Consider the following 22,440-nt stretch of genomic DNA (forward strand, 5'->3'; position numbering starts at 1 on the left):
TGCCACCAGCCAGATTGGCAAGAATGTTCCCTGGCACGCCATCAACATGTTGGAAATGCAACCACCACAAAGGCACCTATTACCATATGTGGTGGACCTGCCCAATGGCGAAACAATATTGGCAAAGGATCAAAATACAAATAGAGGAAATAACACACCAAAAGATAGAACTAAGACCAGAAAGCTTCCTACTAGGCATAGTAAATGGACACTACAAAAAAGAAACAACATATTTAATTATACATATGATAACAGCAGCACGAATACTATACGCGCAACACTGGAAGAGTAGTGATATACCAACACCAGATAAAGTAATCAATAAAATTATGGAATGTGCGGAATTAGATAGACTCACAAAGGAATTACAAAATAGGGAAGAACACGACTTTTACTTAGTATGGGAAAAGTGGTATAGTTGGTTGAAAGATAGGAAAGAGATGAAGCAATAGGAAGTAAACAAAATGACCAAATATAGTATGATGGAAACAAAGAACAGAAATAGGTCAACAAAGATCAATAGTAGATAGACAAAAGGGAATGACCAAATAAGGAAGAGTCAAAATACAAAGAGAAATGTATATTACAGTTGCGACAAACTGGACATTTATTGAAATGGGTGTTTATATGTTTTTATGTTTTGTACATTTCATTGTTCTGTTTAGTTTGTACTTATAAATAAAAATTGGGGGGGAAAAGGAAAACAGAAAGGCAGGAGAAATGTGATTAAAGTATGGATTATGACTTGATTTGTCAGAATTAAAAATGTATTAATGATCCACTGAAATCTCTAGCAATTTGAAAGCAGTTTGCTGCTATAAACAACATACTGAAGTGGACAAAATGTATTATGGGCATGTATGCAGAACTAAAACACATGTGCTGTTCATACAAATAATTTCTTTACCTGCAACATCAATGAAGAAAAATACAGCTTTGAACCCACTGTAGGTCTCTGTTTCATCAGAATGAAACTGGATAAGCATTGTGTTAGAGGAACTTAAAACTGGTGCCGGGACAGCAAATCCACATGATCGAGCTAAGAAAATGAATCAGTGAATGAACGAATGATAAGATCATAACAACAAACTACCACTTTTTAAAAGATAAAATACTAAAATCCACACCGTGTCTTCAGCTTGGTCTTCTCAATGAAATGAGCATTCTAAATAAGTATATGGAGGATACAACAACTAATGTTTGTACTTATATATTTCTAATAGGTTTTGCTTGGTTATCTGTTTCACACAATATCAATTTCTTTCAAACTGCAATAACCTAATATTAGACTTGATTGATCCATTTGGAAAATGTGGCTCTTTGGCCTTGTCAGATGATCGTTCCCCCATCTACTGAAGGTGGTAACAAATGGTAAATTATATTTGTTTCATCAGTATATTTTTAAAATATGCAATAAATTTATACTATTTAGTTTAAACAATATAAATATAATGAATGTTATTATTAATAGAGAGCCAGCTTGGTGTAGTAGCTAAAGCATCAGGCTAGAAATCAAGAGACCATGAGTTCTAGTCCTGACTTAGACACAAAGCCAGCTGGATGACCTTGGACCAATTAGTCTGCCAGCCCTAGAAGTAGACAATGCTAAGCCACTTCTGAAAAAACTACCTAGAACAGTGAAGGGACCAACAGTCTCTGAAAATCAAACATGATTGAGTGGAATTTTTTCCCCCAAAGTCCCACATGTTTTGTTGAAGATAACCTTCAGGTGACAGGAGAGGCTCCATTCCAACGAAGGCAAAGACACAGGAGAAGCCCCTCTAATATATAAAGTCACCTGTCAAGCCATGCCTGTGCTTTTATAGAAGCATCTTTGGTGCCCTTTGCTATTTTCTTTTGATGTTTCCACCCCTCTTAGCATTTGTAAAACTGCAGGTATTACCCAAGGGCACAATTAACTCTATAAAGTAATCAAGTAATAATTATCTTGATTTTAAGCTTTGCAAATAGGGGAGACGGACAGATAAATTACACTGTATAGATGTATGTGTGCAGACACAATTTCTGAATCTGGATCTATGATACAAGAGCTCTAGCAGTGGATCTGTGTTGTATATATAATATATATATAGTCTCCCAATGGGCAGCAGAGTGTTTGCTGGCTGCCAGAAAAAAAAGCCTAGAAACTAGTGGATTGTGATTTCACTGAACTAGGGCTGCATAAAAATCTTGGTTTACGTAGGAAGAACTTGGCTAAAGATATATATATAGTACAGATGATGGACTCAGATTATGTATAAGAGATAACCACCAATATGGTAGAAAAACTCAAGCAAAGGTAAATGGGAAACCATGCATCTTGCAGCTATAAAGCCAATCAACTATACCAGCATTCTTAATTTAATTCCTTTCTGCACATACAAAAGAACCATTAGAACTGAATCAACCCACAATTCAGAAAGGAATATAACAGACCTATTTCTTTCTCCTTTTCAACATTTTCATAGACTGTCACTGAGTCATAACTGCAGTCTTCATTTTCTTCCAGTTCAAAGTGTTCATAGGCGAGCTTCAGAAAAATAAAAACAGGGAAGAACTGACATTCATCCAAAACAAAGGAATTTGATTTTAAATAAATATGTTTTGCTTTTCTTATTCTTACAGATCTTACTATTACCAGACAGTTAAACCATTGATCCAACATGGTGCTTAAGAAAAACTTCATTCAACAAAGCACAAACAAATACTATTATCCTCTTCCCAAGAAATATGCAGAAGATGAGGTTTCACGTTCTTAAAATATTAAAAATTTCATTTTACAAACGTTTAATTAAAAAATAGATCCAGAGTTTAGTTTACTACTATTTAATATACTGGCAAATCTCAAAATGAGAATAGCAATATCCTCATGTTTTAAAACTTCAGCAATCAGGATTGATATAAAAACAAACATTTATTTATGTGATGTAATCAGAACGACAGGGACATAGGATAAAAGCCAAGCTGAAGATAGTCAAGCTCAATACTAAAAATGTTGGATTCCATATTAGAAAAAAATAATATTCTTACAAAGTAATATATAGAATAGAATAGAATAACAGAGTTGGAAGGGACCTTGGAGGTCTTCTAGTCCAACCCCCTGCCCAGGCAGGAAACCCTACACCACTTCAGACAAATGGTTATCCAACTTCTTCTTAAAAATTTCCGGTGTTGAGGCATTCACAACTTCTGCAGACAAGTTGTTCCACTGATTAATTGTTCTAATTGTCAGGAAATTTCTCCTTAGTTCTAAATTGCTTCTCTCCTTAATTAGTTTCCACCCATTGCTTCTTGTTCTACCCTCAGGTGCTTTGAAGAATAGTTTGACTCCCTCTTCTTTGTGGCAACCCCTGAGATATTGGAACACTGCTATCATGTCTCCCCTAATCCTTCTCTTCATCAGACTAGACATACCCAGTTCCTGCAACCGTTCTTCATATGTTTTAGCCTTCAGTCTCCTAATAATCTTTGTTGCTCTTCTCTGCACTCTTTCTAGAGTCTCAACATTTTTTTTACATTGTGGTGACCAAAACTGAATGCCATATTCCAAGTTGGCCTTACCAAGGCATTATAAAGTGCCATTAACACTTCACATGATCTTGATTCTATCCCTCTGTTTATGCAGCCCAAAACTGTGTTGGCTTTTTTGGCAGCTGCTGCACACTGCTGGCTCATATCTAAATGGTTGTCCACTAGGACTCCAAGATCCCTCTCACAGTTACTACTATTGAGCAAGGTACCACATATACGGTACCTGTGCATTTTGTTTTTCTTCCCTAAATGTAGAACCTTGCTTTTTTCACTGTTGAATTTCATTTTGTTAGATAGCGCCCAATGTTCAAGTCTGTCAAGATCCTTCTGTATCTTGAGCCTATCTTCTGGAGTGTTGGCTATTCCTGCCAGCTTGGTGTCATCTGCAAATTTGGTGAGTTCCCCATCTATCCCCTCGTCCAAGTCATTGATGAAGATGTTGAAGAGCACTGGGCCTAAAACAGAGCCCTGGGGTACACCACTGCATACTTACTTCCATGTAGATGCAGTTCCATTGAGGACTACACATTGAGTGTGGTTGGTCAGCCAGTTACGAATCCATCTGGTGGTGATGCTGTCTAACCCACATTTTTCTACTTTATCTAGTAGAATGGTCTACTTTATCAAATGCTTTACTAAAGTCCAAGTAAATTATATCGACAGCATTCCTCTGGTCCACTAATTTTGTCACTTTGTCAAAGAAGATTAGTCTGGCATGATCTGTTTTTGACAAACCCGTGTTGACTTTTGGTTATTACTTGGTTTGCTTCTAGGTGTTCAGTGATTCGTTGTTTGATTATCTTTTCCAGAATCTTCCCTGGTATTGAGGTCAGGCTGATAGGTCTGTAGTTTCCTGGATCTATTTTTTTTTCCTTTTTTGAAGATGGGAACTACATCAGCTCTTTTCTGATCCTCTGGCAGTTCCCCTGTGATCCAGGGTCTTTGAAAGATTAGTCTCCCAATGGGCAGCAGGGTGCTTGCTGGCTGCCTGAAAAAAGCCTAGAAACTAGTGGATTGTGATTTCACTGAACTAGGGCTGCATAAAAATCTTGATTTACATAGGAAGAACCTGGCTAAAGAGAAATACATACATACATACATACATACATACATACATACATACATACATACATACAATCAAATTCATGAACAGAAAAAGTGGCAAAGTGCAACTTTGAACATTTGTACCCAATCAAATATGTATACATTTTGATTGAAATAAATATTTTATGCATGTGACTTATACCTTAATAACTTGATTCTCTGGAGCATGAACAATCCATTGGCATTCTGCCAGGTTATTATATGCTTCCGGATAGTGCATGCTTTGCACTGTTCCTTCTTCAAAGAGAACTGCTAGAGATCCACAACCAGAATCTAAAAAGAAACCAAAATTTCTTCAAAATAAATAAGCTGTTTCAAACATTTAGAAGGTTATGTTGTCCTATCACAGTATGCAATATCCCATTAGAGGGAAAGAATTATTACTTAGATGATGAATGAAAACAGTTTTCAAAGGAATAATGTTACTACAAATGGTAACATAAGAATATATTTGAATAGTGGATAGATAGTTTGGCCTTGCTTGTGGTAGTATCTCTTTTGTCAGAGTGGCCAGTTCTAAAGTTGATGTGGATCGGTTCATTTGTATCAGTAAGAGCTCAGTTCTAGAGTGTAAACATCTTATTATATATAAAGTCAATTCATATCTGAATTCCATCCTGTCTTGTGATATCTTAAGTTATTCCTCAAAGAACCTGGTACTTCTTCATAAAGTTCAGGCATTCAGAAGTTCATAAAGACCACATTTGTTTCTTGAAAGGGAAGGAGAGAGAGAGATAAATCCACGGTAGGTAAGGCTCCAAAATGCCATTCTGTTCTTCATGATGTATTCTTATATTGATTATGCAGTATCTCAAATCAAGAATAATCTGAATATTCACTATGGATTGATCAAGAGCATTAATATTTACCTAGAAAACCAGCTGGCTTAATAGCTTGGTATGTCATGCTAAATCCAGTTCCTTCGTCCTTGTTATCTGAGACAAATTTCAATCTTACACTGTTTGAACCAATCAAAATAGGTAGTGGTAGGTCCATTCCACAAAATTTCCCTAAAAGGCAAAATGTAGAAATGAAAATATTGATACTCATAGACATGGCTGTTATTATTATTAGGGTCGCACATTCATCCTTGCAACTTTCAAAGACTAATTTTAAAAATATGTGGTCATTTGCTGAAACATTCTTGCCACTTTGACGATAGAGGAATATATGGATGATTTTTCTGTCTATGCCATAAAACCCACAGATTTAAATTTTCTTTGCAGGTGGTAAGTGGTTGTTCAGTTCAATAAAGTGTCAAGTAATGCTGACTTTTGAGTAGAAGATAGTTTTGATTGTCAAAGAAATGTCAACAATAGCAGAAACTTCTGTTTTTAATTAGAAGCCAGCTTGTGGCAATACATTTTGAAGAAGAAACTTACCAATGAGTCTATCATCCATAGAAATCACTGACAAAGAATCATAGTCACAGAATGCATCTGGCTCCACATCAAAGTGAGAAAAATTCAACACTATATGCCTCCCTTCTGGAACAGATAAAGTCCAAATGCAGAGCCTAGATTGAGAAAACATGATTTCTAGTTGAAAATTAAACTATTAATTAAGCACAGGTGCACAAAATCATAGATAATTTTGTTTCTTCCACCCTTCCACTCATATTATATTGAAATCTAGTTAAATACACTTAACCCTCCCTCTATGCACACATAATAATTTTAGATCTCTAACAAAACCCAGTGAGATTTTAGATTTCCTTGTGAGAAACTTAATTCAAATAGCCTAAGAAGAATTTCACAGACTAATAAAAGATGAATGTTATGGAACATGCATAAAGATGAACGTCTAGTACTATCAAAGATATACAGAAGTCATAGTCACATAATACATTTTTAAAAGAAGGTTCATTGCTTGCTTTATTTACTGAATAGCCCACTACACAAGCATAACTTTATTTATCATATTAAGCCACATTTGCTTAGCCATGGCTTAGCTGATAAATTATAATCAGCTTGGTTTGCATAAACTCAAGGCCATTATTTACAAATCGCAATATCTGGTTCATATAACACCAATAAAGCACATTAAAGTTTAGAGATCTCTAGAGTATATATATAAATGTTGTATGTCTTGTAATGTCATTTTATGTTATAATAATAATAAAAAGTTTAGAGATCATCCTCACATGTTCCTCACCATAGCCAGAAGATGCCTCACTAATCATTTCAAAATGGCATACCTTTAGGTTCTCAAAACATTTTGGCAATTAATTGGTAGTTGGGTGCCTTTGAATGAACCCATGCAAAAGACTTGCATAAAGACATAGCAAATGTGAACAAATTTGTTTTCCTATCTTTCAAAACTCACTTTCTCATCAACTCAAGCACCATTCTAGGTTATGAGGAGCAGTTGATAGAAGCTTTTCCCACTAGACGTTTCCCCTCTTTCCACTGGTGCTCAGTTGGAGAAGTGAAGCTATTTATTTATTATTTATTTATTAGTCATATTTCTATGCCGCCCACTCTCTGAGGCCTCTGGGCGGCTTACATCAAAGACAGTATACTAAATAGCATATTGCCCCCAACAATCTGGGTCCTCATTTTACCCACCTCGGAAGGATGGAAGGCTGAGTCAACCTTGAGCCAGTGAGATTTGATCCGCTGATCTGCTGAACTAGCAGTCAGCTGAAGTACCTGCAGTACTGCACTCTAACCACTGCGTCACCTCGGCTATGGGAATCCATTATTCATTTTACTTAACTTATCCTGCATTAAATCTATAAGGACAGTATAGAAATTATTCTGACACTATTTTTTTTTTTGCCAAATTAAAGATAAAAAGAATGAAGATTAATATGGCCATGAGAAAATGCCCTTAATATTAATGAAATCATACTTTTAATCTTCTGAATTTTGTCATTTTACATAATTAATAATTCTAGTTAGATATACAGCAGTGATAGGTTTCAAAAATTTTTACTACTGGTTCTGTGGGTGTGGCGTGGTGGGCGTGGTATGGCATGATGGGCATGGTGTGGCATGGTGGGCGTGGCATGGTGGGCATGGCAGGGGAAGGTTACTGCAAAATCCCCATTTTCTCCCGATCAGCTGGGACTTGGCAGGCAGAGAATAGATGGGGGCGGGGCCAGTCAGAATTTTTACTACTGGTTTGCTGAACTACTCAAATTTCCGCTATCAGTTCTCCAGAACTGGTCAGAACCTGCTGAAACCCACCTCTGATATACAGGTAATCCTTGACTTCAACCATTTGGTTAGGGACTGTTCGAAGGTACAACAGCACTAAAAAATGTAACTAATGACTGTTTTTCACACTGCAATAGAGTATGAATTGAGAAGGTCTCTGTATGCAATAATCCAGGGTAACTGAGCCTAGAAAATGGCAAATAAATAAATATTTGTAGTTTAACTACTTACTGATTATCCTGATAAAAGGGCTTTGGGAATTCAGGAAAAACCAATTTTCCTTCACTGCCAGAAAGTTCACCATCTTGAAAGTTACACGATACTGTATTGTGAATATATAATATGTTATAATGGAACTCTTCAATTAAACTGAATACTTATTGTTTTTTTTTTAATTTTTTTCAAAGTTTTTATTTTTATTTCTCATAAACATATTTAAATGTACAATCTTTTATCCATCATTTTCCATTCATCTTATCTTTTAACTTTCATTTAATTTTTATTGCTGTTCTCAAGTGTTCAAATTCTAGAATCTCTAGCCAGCATAATCTTTGCTAGGAATTTTGAAAGTTGACATCCAGCACGTCTGATAGATTATGTTTCTCACTTTTTCTTACTTAGGCACTTTAAGCATGTGCTTATTTTGTATTTTTACTTCCTCAAAAATAAAGTAACAGTATAGAAATCCAGAGGAAAACAACTCTTTGTTTTACATTAAAATCTTACTGGGGGGAAAAAAATAGCATGTTGCAAACAAGGAGTAACATTTCTATATTACTTAAGATAGGAAAGTGACTCTGTGAATTTAAAGCTTCTATGTGGGAGTTCCAAAAATGCTCACACAAAAGATTTTGCAGGTTTCCAGGGCTTTCAAAGAAGTTTGGTGAACCTTTGCAGAAACTCAGTCTGTACAGAAGAGATACGTTGTGTTACACAACTACAACTCTTCCATATTACTTTTTGCCAATTGCAAGAGAGAAGACAAGAGACAGTGTGTCACCTGGGATGCCCTAATACAATGCTTGTCAAATGGGATAACAAAAAATAAAAATGTAATCATGCTTTGAGTAAAATTCAATTTTGTAGAATTAGAGGAGCAAAGCCGCTTAGCTCCAATAATTAAGGACTTGTTTCATCTCATGTTCCTTTTCGTCCATAGCTTAAAAGGAGTTCTGCAGTCCAAATAAGCTAGCATAGCTCCCATATTTAAATATTATTTCACTAACCAATCTATAAAATAAAAGCAGTGAAGACATGAGTTCAGAGATAAAGCCAGTTCTTAACATTAATTTCAAGGGATGGCAAAGTTTATCCACTGAAATTCCTTACTAAATGAGGCTGTGCACAAGGTATTGCAAATTAATCAGCATGACAGCAGTGAGCAGCTGGTAAAACTAAAAGTAAAACTCAAGAATAGCCATGAACATTCTTAAGGTTCATCCTTGTTCTTCCTATCTTATTTCAAGAACTCCTTATTTAAATGCTACCTAAATATGCCAACTTCAATTATTTTTTATATATTATATTATATATATAATATACATTTATAAGGAAAAGGAATAGATAAAGGTAAAGGTTCCCTCGCACATATGTGCTAGTCGTTCCTGACTCTAGGGGGCAGTGCTCATCTCCGTTTCAAAGCCAAAGAGCCAGCGCTGTCCGAAAACATCTCTGTGCTCATGTGGCTGGCATGACTAAATGCCAAAGGCGCACAGAGCAATATTACTTTCCCACCAAAGGTGGTCCCTATTTTTCTACTTGCATTTTTTATGTGCTTTCAAACTGCTAGGTTGGCAGAAGCTGGGACAAGTAATGGGAGCTCATCCCGTTACGCGGCACTAGGGATTCGAACCACTGAACTGCTGACCTTTTGATCGACAAACTCAGTGTCTTAGTCACTGAGCCACTGCGTCCCTAAGGAAAAAGAATATCATTTACTTTAAAAAATCTGTTGAATTGAGAATATATATATATATATATATATATATATATATATATATATATATATATATATGTGTGTGTGTGTGTGTGTGTGTGTGTGTGTGTGTGTGTGTGTGTGTGTGTATGTATATATACATACATATATATATATATATATATATATATATATATATATATATATATATATATCAAATGTAAGCACAAAGTTGACCGTAAAACATTGATCTTATTAAGAATATTCAGATTCAAAAAGATCTTAAAACTCTATACTCACCTACAGAACTTTTCATTTTGACATCTAATTAAAAGGAATGAATGAAATAGATTAGTTACAAACTTTTCATTTTTATAAAGCATCAAAAATGTCACAGTGAATTTGCAGCATCAAAATGTAGCTTTCTTGGGCCTGAATCTCTGTCTTTCTGTTAAAAAAGTGTATACAGGCAAACCTTGACTTACAACCATTTGCTTAAAGATAGCCTAGGAAAAACTGATTTACAATCTGCAGTTACATGATTGTGATTTGTGATCTTCCCAGTCAGTTACTGTCAACTGGGGAAGCCAAATTCACTTTACGACTATGCAATTTGTTTAACAATCATATGATTCACTTAACAACCACATAATTCATGTAATTTATTAGTCCAATTTATATGCCGCCCTTCTCCGTAGACTCCGGGCGGCTTACAATGCATTATAGCAATAGCCTGCATACTTTTTTGTATATACCTGCTTATTAGGGCTTTCGCCCCCCCCCCAAGCGGTGTTGTTCTATACAAAGTTGGCTTATTGCCCCTACAATCCGGGTCCTCAATTTACCTACCTCGAAAGGATGGAAGGCTGAGTCAACCTTGAGCCTGGTGAGATTCGAACTTGCACTAATTACAGGCAGCTGGCAGCTAAGTGATAGCACTTAACAGCACTTTAGCCCACTGTACCACGAGGCTCTTATAATGACTTGTTGAATTGCTTAATGGCTGTGGTAAAAATTTAATAAAATTAGGTCTGGTGACATGATGACTTGCTTAATGATTGCATTGTTTAGAGATTGAGATTCCAATCCAAATTGGAATGTGACTGAAATAGAACTATTACCCAGGCAGAGTTTGAAGCTGAATATTGCTATTATTATAAAATAAAACCAATGACATTTGTAACAGTGCAGTGCAAAAGTTGTATACTGCCTTCCATCACTACCAACAAAGAACCTCCCACATTACCTTCCCGTAATGCGCAACTAGCCTCTTAAAACAAAGAGATTAGTATTCACTAATCCCAGTAGGGAACTCCTGGCTTTCTATGTGTTGCTGAACTACAAATGTCAAAAGCTATAATAGCTGGAGCTGCTGAAGTTGTAATTCAGTGACTTTTGGAAAGCCACAGGCCTTCTAATTACACTTCATCAAGGCAAATCTTTCTCCTCACAATGAACATTCCTCCAAATCTGGTCTAATGTGGTGAAAGAAGGCCTGCCACCTTCTGGTACAAATCTGAGTAAAGCAGGGAAGGCAGAACAAAGAAAAACATGGTTTCTGAAGCAGACTTTGTTCATGTAAAACCAGATGTAGTTTGACTTTATAACCCAGTAAGCATAAAACATAACATAAAATCATAACACAACATAACTAGGCACCAACTTTCAACATTTTTGTCAAGTGATGTGATGGTATATGAGAAAAACTTCAGAGAATGAGTCAGGAGACACTCCCAAGGCAATGGTTAAATAAGAGACAGCATGACCTGCTGCAACTACATAGTGGACAGGGCAAGAGGCTCAGAAGAGACCCTCCCTAGTTTCTTAGTGTTGTGGTCCCTGGCAGCCTGAGGAGTTGGCAGTAGAGTCGAACAGTGAGGAGGCTGGGGAGGAACATGGGCCAGTTTTGGAGTCTAGGGAAAGCTCAGACGAGGGCTCTGCATCAGAGGCAGAGATGGGGCCAGGCCATCTGGGAGTTATGTGCTGACTACAGAGTCTCCAGATGTCAGCGAGGCAAAGGAACAGGGGGGAGCCTGTTCCCAGTGCGCACATGTACTACAGGGAGCCTGTAGTACAGTGGACTAAAGCACTGTTATTAACATCTGCTGCTTGCAATTACTGCAAGTTCAAATCTCACCAGGCTCAAGGTTGATTCAGCCTTCCATCCTTTCAAAGGTAGGTGAAATGAGGACCCAGATTGTGGGGGCAATAAATTGACTTTGTATAAATATACAGAAGTATGAAGGCTATTGCTTAACACATTGTAAGCTGCCCTGAGTCTCCAGAGGAGGGCGGCATATAAATTAAAGCAAAGAAAAAAAAAAGAAAAGGTCAGAGCTGCCAGAAGGCAACAACAGCTAAGACAAAAGGGGTGACTCGGAAGTAAGGCTTGGAGTTGATTGGCCCCTCCCATAAGACATAAAGGAGGAGCAAAGGCACATGAGCCTTTGCAGGAAGCAACTTTGTTTGTGCTGGTTGGTTTAAATTCTGAAGCTCTGTTTTGACTCTGTGCTCTGAGTGGCCTTGCAAAGCTAATTGCCAATTAAGTCTTTGGCAGCATGTCAAGGGAGATAAAGGTGGGTGCTTATCAGCCTTATCCCGAAGGATTGTGGCAGATTTCTGTCGGACTCTTTACAAACTATTTGTGACTCATCACAGGCTATGAATGAACAGAATTAACAGCCGTTGAAATAAAAAGAGGGTTTTGGGGACTAATTTACTGTCTCAGGAAGCCTAGGTCAGAAAACGCAGGCTGAAAAGGAGGCAGAGGCAGGGAGGATTGTATTTTCTCATATTTGCAAGATTCTGTCAATGTAGTATTACAATAAAGTAGAATTACCTTATCTAGTTATGATTCCTATCTGGTTAACCCCTCAAGGCTGACAACGGATGAGAAAGATTCCCTCAAAAGACAGACATACAAAATTGGCAAAACATAGGTGTTTTTGTTTTACGGGGGATGGGGTGTTGGAAGGGGAGTAAATTTCTACTCCTAATGCAAGTCATAAATTCTAACAGGTAAAAATTATTATCAGTGGCATGCTAATTGATGTTAATAATGAGATAAATCACAGTATTGGTGATATTTTGTTACTACCGGCATCTATATGCTGCTGAATCCAAGGGAGCACCTTGGTCAGGTCTGTAAAAACGCCTGGAGTTCCTCTTTTCTCATACTTCCTTTGCAGATTATAAATCCAGCTTCGAGCACATCCTATGCCCCATGAAGTCACTCCAATCAGGGTCCAAGAACCATGTTCACGTTGGCACACAAGTGAGCCTCCAGAATCCCCCTGCAGGAGAAACATTTTGTTTTTTGCTCCAAAAGGAGACACTTCTCAAACAACATTTTAATTATTGGATCTTAAGCACACTTTCTTTTTTGCAAACTGGTGGGACAGCTCATTCCAGCCATGCCACATAAAAAAGTTTCTTAAAACAGGCAGTGTTACCTAGGGGATAAATTATGACAGGACTTAATATCTGAAAGGCTTCACTGAAAAGTTGATCCTGGCAAGGGAGAAGAATCCATGTGAGATCCAGTTGAGTGAGAAAATATAATTGGTCGGTCTTTATCAAGAAATGGATGCCTTTTTGATGCCTTCGCTAAATTTGCAATAAAAATTGCAGGACTGTGGATTAAAGAAGAATGGCTAAACTATTGGATCCTACTGCTCGAATAATACGTCCTGTAAGGATAGGAGTGAATTACTTTGAAATTTGATTCAATAGAAATGTGTAGATGTGGCCAAACCTATTCTCTCTTAATTGTTCAAGGACGCTTCTCTATTCATCAAAAATGCATACTACACCCCTGTTCTATGCAGGGCTCCAATACTGGCCACCATTGCTTTTGAGTTCTATCAACATCCCAGCTGCAAAACTCCCTCTAGCTTGGCCTATGGAAATCTGAATTTCAGTACAGGTAGTCCTCAACTTACTACCGCAATTGAGCCCAACATTTCTGTTGTTAAGTGGGACATTTGTTAAGTGAGTTTTACCCTGTTTTACAATGTTTCTTGCCACAGTTATTAAGTGAATCGTTGCAGTTGATAAGTGAGTAACCCGGTTGTTAAGTGAATCTGGCTTCCCCATTGACTTTGCTTGTCAGAAGGTCACAAAAGGTGACCCCATGACCATGAGACAAGCAATGGTCATAAATATGAACCAGTTACCAAGCATCTGAATTTTGATTACTTGAGCAAGGGGATGCTGCAAAGCAGTGGTGGGATTCAAATTATTTTACTACCAGTTCTGTGGGCGTGGCTTGGTGGGCGTGGCTATGTGGTCATGTGACTGGGTGGGCGTGGCCAATTTAGCAGTCAATTTTGCCAGGGAGCGGGGGGTTGGACTAGATGACCTCTGAGGTCCTTTCCAGCCCTGGATTGCTGTGCTTTTTCAAAGCATCCTCTGAAGCTATGTCTAGTGCCAGCCAGGTTTGTTGTCCTTCCTTCCTCTCCTTTTTCTCCCTCCCTCCCTCCCTCTCTCTTTCTCCTCTCTTTCTTTCTTTCTCCCCTTTTTTCTTTCTTTCTTTCTCCCCTCTTTATTTCTTTCTCCCCTCTTTCTCTTTTTCTTTCTTTCTCTCCCTCTTTCTTTCTCCCCTCTTTCTTTCTTTCTCCCCTCTTTCTTTTTCCCCTTTCTAAAAAAACTTTGTAACAAGAAAATAGCTACCGTGTTTAGAGATAATGGAAGTGGAAGTTGGACGTTCGGCATTTCAAAATCTCCCTGTGGCAAGATTTGGCAGCTAACAAAACACAGTAGTAGAATCAGAATAAGCAGCCTCCACACTCAAGACCCGACAGGACGAAAGTCATTTAGCCACAATGGGAATCACCCAAATCCTTTTAGAAACACAAAGCCCATATTGCACAAACCCCAAAACTTCAAAAACATAGAATCATATAAAAATCTTTCCTCTTATCCAGTTTGTTGTTCAGTTGACCCAGAAACGAACTGCTGAATGTCACTTTGCTTCTGCAATTAAAAACTTCTTCCGAGCAACCTTGGCTTTTAAAGCGACGGCGTCTTGTTTCCCCTCCTCTTCTTCTTTGCCAAGCGATCTCCTGGCTGAGAAGCAAGCCCTGATTTTTTTCCCATCTAACACCTCTCTCCCTCCCTTTCTCCCTCCCTCTTTCTTTCTTTCTTTCTTTCTTTCTTTCTTTCTTTCTTTCTTTCTTTCTTTCTTTCTTTCTTTCTTTCTTTCTCCCTTGAAGCTACCTGACCTCCCTGCAGCCTCCTGAGAGTTAAAACGGTGTGTGTGGGGACTCCTGGAAAGGGCGGAGTGGGGTGGGGTGGGCGGAGCCAGCCAGAGGTGGTATTTACCGGTTCTCCAAACCAGGCAAAATTTCCCCTACCGGTCTGCAAGAACCAGTTATAACTGACTGAATACCACCTCTGCTGCAAAGGTTGTAACTGTGAAAAAAGGTCATAATTCACATTTTTCAGTGCCTTTGTAATTTTGAATGGTCACTAAATGAACTGTTGTAAGTCGAGGACTATCTGTACTTTAAAACTGTAAATTACATTTGTTCTGGACACTCTTCATCCTGTAAGTTCTCAATGTGTTATAGCACATCTAGAAATTTTAAATAGGCTGGCAAATTTACTTTTATGAGCATAAATGATGATCTCTGAATAAAGGTGGAGCATCATAAATTGTTCCCCAAAATCTTTTATCTTGTTTTGGGCTTTGATAGCATATGTACAAGTATTTCTCTGTGGTTCCCACTATTCCCAGAAGGCAGAAAGGCTGAAAATGACTGGCTACAATAGCTATAATCAAGAGATAATCTCCCCGGGAAACTGAAAAAAACTGAGTCATTGAAGCATTATTATCATTTCCACTACGATACACTAGAATGACTGTCCACTTGCAAAGACTAAAATAGATTGTTCTTATTCACATTTCTTACCAATTTTTAATGCCCTAATAGAAACTACATTCTACCAAGTCAGGTATCTGATTTTTCTAGCTCAGGGCTGACTACATATTCTTCAGTGGCTAAACAAACAGTCTTGCTTTCAATTTCCACCTGGGAATGAACCTGAAATCTTTTATTAATCAGCCATGGCTTTTCCTCCTAAAAGTTTCCTTTGGAATTTTTCTAAAAGTCCCAAAATGGACCTAAAACTACTATAGTATTTCACTACAGTATTGTGTATCATCATCATCATCCACAACGACGTTATCATTACCACCAATACCATCATCATCATCATCATCATCATCATCATCATCGTCACCACTGTATTCTCCTTAATAAACCTATTGATATAATCTACCAACCTGGCAAGCATCTTTTCCTCCATCTGGAAATCCAGCACACATTATAGTGTGACTTTGAATAGGCCTCCTTAGAGTTGACAAGATTCGAGAACATTGAGTCTGGTCTAAGATGGGCAACCTGACTTCATGCAGAATGTCAGGGAGGATCCCATCTGAAAACCAAAAAAAGAAACCTTAGGAAGTTGCATCGCAAGTTGTCATATCGTCATATTCCATCAAGCTTGGCGTGCATAAGAGCACCAGGGTGCCTACCGTCCCTGTCCTAATGTTCCCTTTAATTGTATTCATTTTATGTATTCAATTCATGCTTATACTTATATATTTTATCTAATACGTACTCGACAAATAAATAAAATAAATAAATAAATAGGTGTCAGGGGTCTCAAGCCAAGATCTTTGTTTTCTGCCTGATCCTTTTTAAAACTGGAGTTCCAGGGACTGGATCACTAGCCCACAGAGTACTTAATGTGTATTGTGCCATTTTTCCCTCCACAAAACACTCAAGTGTGAATTGAAATGGTGAAAGACTATGATGTGAAGCCAATAGTTTTCCAACTATTTGTTAAATGTGATCACCATTGAAAGCAGGATTTCTAGTCCTAGATGAAAGAAGAACTGAATGTTGAAATATGTGACATCATTGAACATCATTGGATACACACTATTATGCAATCATTTTCATAAATTAAGCAACAGAGTAATAAGCAGATGTTTCTGAATATCTCTTTACTGCAATATCTAATATCTGCTTATATTCGTGGAAATTTAGCCTTAGAATGCACTAGAACCAAGACTGAATTTATTTTGGGACTGAAAATAGTATTGGACATAGAGAGAAAGCATACTTTGATTTTAAATTGGGTTTTAAAGTGGTTTAATGTGGTTTTAATTGGAAGTTTTAATTTTGGCCAAAGATTGAATTGTTTTAATATGTTTTTAAAATTTTGTCTTGTATGTTGTTTTATCATGGCTGTTCACCGCCCTGAGTCCTTTGGGAGAAGGGCGGTATACAAATATAATAAAAACTAAAACTAAACTAAACTTACCCAAAACCTCTTAGCTGCATTTATTGTCACTTCCTCCCCACTTTCATTTTAGCATTATTCATTTTCATTTTTGGCCTCCCACCTTGGCTTCCCAAGGAGGTAAGGGGGGGAGAGGGAGAGAGGGAGAGAGGGAGAGAGGGAGCTGATAGCACACATACATAAATCTACATTTAATAATAACTTCCTTTGAAGCATGAAATATGCTCGAATATATATTTATATATCATTAATTCCTTACTTTCTCTTAAACGACCCCAACCACAAGTGACACATATATATCCTGGATCAAATTTTTCACGTGGGCCAGGAAGACATACTGGCCATACAGCTGCACCTAGCATTAAAACAGATCAAAATTCTGATTACTCTTTTGAATAATAATGTTAATATGGCTCATGCCATATTACAATTTCCTACACCTTGCTAGGTATCAAGAGACCCAGTCTAGAAAGTGATTTCTACAAAAGTTAAAGTATAATTTACAAATGTATAAAATCTAATTTAACACTATGAAATGGAAACACAATTCTATTCCAAAACGGACATCAAAATATAATCCAATATGAAATGCTTCTGTGTTTTTCCTACCTGTAACACCCACATTTTTAAATTTGTTGTCTTCTTCCCATCCACAGTTGGAGTTGTGTAAAAGTACCTGGCTTTGTATGATCATCTAATGATAAACAAGCCAGGCACAAGCGTTTGGGTGGACAACTAGGGTCTTACCTTCCCCTTAGGATGCCTGTTCTCATCACCCACACTTAATCTTTTGCCTCTAAATCACCCACATCTTTCCTTGTCCAGAAAGCAATTAACATAGTGCTCTGTCCATAGCTGCACTGTGGGTGGTGAAGGCAGAGTAAGAAAAGAATGTACATACTGTGCTAGTGGAACGTAATCATGAGACTTCTTGGGAATCAAGCTATGTAAGGATACCGATTACTGACACAACCTACTATGTGCCTAGACTTCCTATACAGAGTAGTATTAGATTGTACAGTAAGTTTTTTTTCCTTTGAGTACCACATTTTTATGTGATGGGTCAGATATGCACACATGCACATGCACACATATGTAGACATGAGGATCATGTAAAACGAGGATATTACCATATTTGAAGTGACCATCCATTTTTAGAAGAGCAATATCATAATCCATTGGTTTCTTCCTATTAAATTTGGGGTGCTTAATTATGTCTTTGACAGGGAGGGTCTGCTCTTCCTCATCTTTCAAACTCAAATCATGTTCTCCAGCAGTGACGGTCAGCAAACGAAGCAGTGATCTACAGAACAATGGGGAGTTATAATTGGGAAAAACCAGGGGTGAAATCCAGCAAGTTCTGACAGGTTCTGGAGAACCGGTAGAGGAAATTTTGAGCAATTCGGAGAACCAGCAAATACCACCTCTGGTTGGCTCCAGAGTGGGGTGGGAATGGAGATTTTGCAATATCCTTCCCCTGGAGTGGAGTGGGAATGGAGATTTTGCAGTATCCTTTCCCTGCCATGCCCACCAAGCCACGCTCACAGAACCGGTAGTAAAAAAAATTGGATTTCACCACTGGGAAAAACTGAAGATGGGTTTCTCAAAACTAACTAACTAAATAATCCTATTTTAGGCAGAGATGTTGTCTATCTATATCTACAATGCATTCAGAAAGTACTCAGACCCCCTTCACTTTTGTCAATTTTGTTATACTGCAGCCTGATTCTACAGCTGTTGAAATTCATTTTTTTCTCATTAATCTACACCATAAATGACAAAGTGAAAACAGAATTTTAGAAATGTCTTTAAATTTATTAAAAAGAAATATTTCAACTGAAATATTCCAGTTGAATTGCCTGCTTGTACCTGCTTACAACACAATGAGCTGCTGTGATTACCCACTGAGTGGAAACAAGGGTTCCTCCACAGAAGTGGTGATTGCTTCTTTTCAAGGAAACCTGTATCACAGAAAGCACATACCACTTTAGGAAATAAACATCTCATAACAGAAAGAGCAGTAGAAGGCAGAATACATAGCGGGGTACAGTGAATATGAAATACAAGTCAACAATGCCAGATTAATGTCATAAATTCATGAAAATAATCTCTGCTGTGCATAATATGAAGCAGAAGTGAATATTAATAGCCATCTTCATTACCATTACCACTGGTAACATTCATAGAATCATGAATATTCAGATGCTCTCAAAGTTGGCCTAATACTATCAATATCTAAATAGTTTTCTTCATATGAAATCAATATCATTGCAATGACTGAACGTATCTTTTTTTCACATTCCCTTCTTCAAGTTTATAGTGAATGAAAATAGTTACAGTAGCAGCATTTGGCAGGAAAAATCCAAAGGGGCAGATTTTAGTAAAAGTAAAGGTTCCCCTCACACATATATGCTAGTCATTCCCAACTCTAGGGGGCAGTGCTCATCTCCGTTTCAAAGCCGAAGGGCCAGTGCTGTCTGAAGACATCTCTATGGTCAGGTGGCCAGCATGACTAAATGCCAAAGGCACACGGAACACTGTTACCTTCCCACCAAAGGTGGTCCCTATTTTTCTACTTGCATTTTTTATGTGCTTTCGAACTGGTAGGTTGGCAGAAGCTGGGACAAGTAACTGGAGCTCACTCCGTTACGCGGCACTAGGGATTCGAACCGCTGAACTGCTGACCTTTTGATCGACAAACTCAGAGCCTTAGCCACTGAGTCATCGCGTCCCTTCACGGTGATTATAGTACAGCATATCATTTGTCCATGTGAAAATGCCTGAACCTGTCAATCAAAACAGATGTAGTACATTGCATTGTTTGGTATTGCCAGAAGCTTAGAAGTGACAAAGTTCATTTTGGGGGAGGAAAATGTTGGAAACTGAAAAAAAAGCTACACTCCCATTGTAAATCTTTTTTTTTTTTAAAAAAAATTAAGTTATATCTGAACAATGTCTTTCCTTTATGTAACAACAGATGGCCAATAAAAATTGTGGAGGGGGAAGCAAATGGATTGTTTGCTTGTTTGGCATTACCTATGAGATTAAAATTGGATTTTCCAAATGAGTATGCCTATCTCAGTTTCTCATAATACAGACCCAAAAAAAAGAATAGCCATTGTTCATTATTTGCTCCATTGCTCTTGCAAAGCATAACATGCTGTTCAGCAAAAGCATCCATACATAAACAAAATCAAAGATATGCAATAACCTATTTTTTCTTATTAATGTGATAAGAGTGGGAGGAAACAGACTGACCTGCCATGGATGTGATCCTTGTTGTACTTGGCTTCCACCAACAATCCGAGCAAAGTGGTTATAAAAGCCCCATGAATCGCTTCCAAGGACTTTCTGCCCACAACTTGAATCTGAAAAGCATAGAAAAGAGGCAATGTAGAAAACAGGAACCCTTGGTGACTATTCATCTACATTATTTAGTGACAATGTCTAAATTTAAATTGCCCCCAAGTTATTGAAGTTTTCTAAATATTATTTAATATTAAAGTGTATTTTGAATCTTATTATTCTTAATGCAATGGGGAAGATTCAGATAAACAAGAGAAATAGAAAGAATTTTCTTCGTTTTGTAGAATTCTGCAGATCAAGTTAAACTATGCTATTAAAAACAATTAAGTAGTATCTATATGTGCTCAATTCTAAACACAAATGGCTTAATTTGAAATTCAGTCAGACTAACTTTATGCATGCCAAGTACAAAACAATCACAAAGATCAGACTTACTATCATATTGAATGTCAAGTCTTTATTATCCACATGGACATATTTACATTTATTAACAAATTTAACATTCTGTTCAAGGTGTTATAACCTCAGACCATATAGCAGTGAAATATCACCATGTGGATAGGCCTACTAAAGGTAAAATATGAGATAATTACAAATTTTATTTTATATTAATTGAGTATTTTAGCCATCAGTTCACTGTATGGTTTTGGTGTCTCCTGAATCTTCAGAATAAACTGATCCATGAGTAATCGAAATGCAAAGTAACAGGCTGTAAATTTCTGTCTAGTTATGTCCACGTGATTAAGAACTGTCTTTGTTCCAGAAGAGGAATTTGTGAATAAAAAGGGAAGGAAAGTGATTCTACATTGTTCGATGTCTTCTAAGCCTTTGAACAGATTTTGAAGGAAAAGAAATCAACCAAATTACTTTCCTCTGTTTTCCATGTACCAAATTGTCTGATAGAATCAAGGAGCTTTCCAGATCGACACAATCAGAGATAACCTTCTGCATCTTCATATATAAAATTAATGTTTTTGCATAATAGTCTGTTCAGGATCTACTCCCAGAATCATAATGAAATATTATCTCATCTACAAAAACCCATACCTCAAAGTTAGTTTTTAACGTGATGTGTCACTGCCGCTCATCATACAAGATCTACAGCCTATTCTTTTATTGGTTAGATGTATATTCTACCTTTCTTCCAGAGGCAAAAGATTGCACCCTTTCTCCTTTTTTGTTTTTCCACAATAACCACCCTTTGGCAAAGGATGAGCTGAGAAGAGTACATGGCCCAAAATCATGCAGTGAACTTCCATGGTTCATGGGGATTATAAAACCTCTTTTTGCAGTCCTAGTCTAGCACCTTAACTATTGTACCACATTAGTGTCTTTTGAGTAAATATATATATATATATATAATAAGGACTGTAACCACTATGAAAATAATAGGGTTCGTTGCATTTTGTCCAAAGTCATCTGAAATAGCTGCCCCAAGAATTTCCCATATGGATTGATCTCAGCCCAGTCGCAGTTCTGATCTCAGCCCAGTCGCAGTTCTGATACCAATTGGTATTAGCTAACAGGGCTAATAAAGAAAATGTCTGACTTTGTGAACAGTTGTATGAATCTATCTTTTTCCTACTCTTGGCTACAGCAGAAATAAGAAAGAACAGCTGGTAAATAAAGTCACTGAGATAAGTAAACATAATATTTACTTGGCCCAATATAAATATCACTATTTTTACCTTCTGAAAATGATTAGCAATAAAGATGCAAATGGAACCATACCTTGTTGGAGAGCCATTGATGGACAGCTTGTTTTTTGAAGATAGACTGTTCCAAGTATAAGTAGAAGGAGATGCCCTAAAGCCACTGGCATGTTCAAGCTGTAGCTATGTTAAAACAGCGTGGAGACCTTTATAGTAGTCAAAGAGAAACTGTAACACAGTAGGAGAGCACCAACTCGTTCATTAAAGTGCAGGTTACTCATTAATTCAGCTGTAAAGCTTTTAACCAGGCACTAGTAAATTTTTTCACATTTAGCCAAGCCTGATTCCTTTCCAATTTCTCAGGAGACTGAAGTTCTTTACTACTTGATGCTAAACCTGAATTTTTCTCAAAGTGTCTATACATTAAAAGGAACAATAAAAAGAGGCCTCCTAGCTAGCT

The 22,440-nt window shown here is 37.3% G+C and overlaps 1 protein-coding gene across 2 annotated transcripts in view; it reads right to left on the reverse strand.

The window, feature by feature from the left end:
* OVCH2 (ovochymase 2) overlaps positions 1-22,218 on the reverse strand; it is a 32,075-nt gene extending 9,857 nt beyond the window's left edge. The window contains exons 1-14 of one of the 2 annotated variants that reach the window (XM_060687673.2): positions 22,060-22,218; positions 20,281-20,390; positions 18,892-18,983; positions 18,153-18,325; positions 17,282-17,377; positions 15,998-16,149; positions 12,809-13,004; positions 10,012-10,035; positions 8,028-8,118; positions 6,018-6,151; positions 5,505-5,645; positions 4,778-4,908; positions 2,437-2,530; positions 908-1,039 (exon numbers count right to left, since the gene is read on the reverse strand). In XM_060687673.2, coding sequence (XP_060543656.1) covers positions 908-1,039; positions 2,437-2,530; positions 4,778-4,908; positions 5,505-5,645; positions 6,018-6,151; positions 8,028-8,118; positions 10,012-10,035; positions 12,809-13,004; positions 15,998-16,149; positions 17,282-17,377; positions 18,153-18,325; positions 18,892-18,983; positions 20,281-20,390; positions 22,060-22,150 — 1,657 coding nt within the window. In that variant the 5' untranslated portion in view covers positions 22,151-22,218. The remainder of the gene's footprint in view (positions 1-907; positions 1,040-2,436; positions 2,531-4,777; positions 4,909-5,504; positions 5,646-6,017; positions 6,152-8,027; positions 8,119-10,011; positions 10,036-12,808; positions 13,005-15,997; positions 16,150-17,281; positions 17,378-18,152; positions 18,326-18,891; positions 18,984-20,280; positions 20,391-22,059) is intronic. The other variant, XM_060687672.2, reaches the window with a different exon arrangement.
* Between the last annotated feature and the right edge of the window lie 222 nt (positions 22,219-22,440).

The sequence above is a fragment of the Pantherophis guttatus genome, chromosome 1, assembly GCF_059756535.1.
Source record: "Pantherophis guttatus breed Tessera chromosome 1, ASM5975653v1, whole genome shotgun sequence".
NCBI classification, from domain to species: domain Eukaryota; kingdom Metazoa; phylum Chordata; class Lepidosauria; order Squamata; family Colubridae; genus Pantherophis; species Pantherophis guttatus.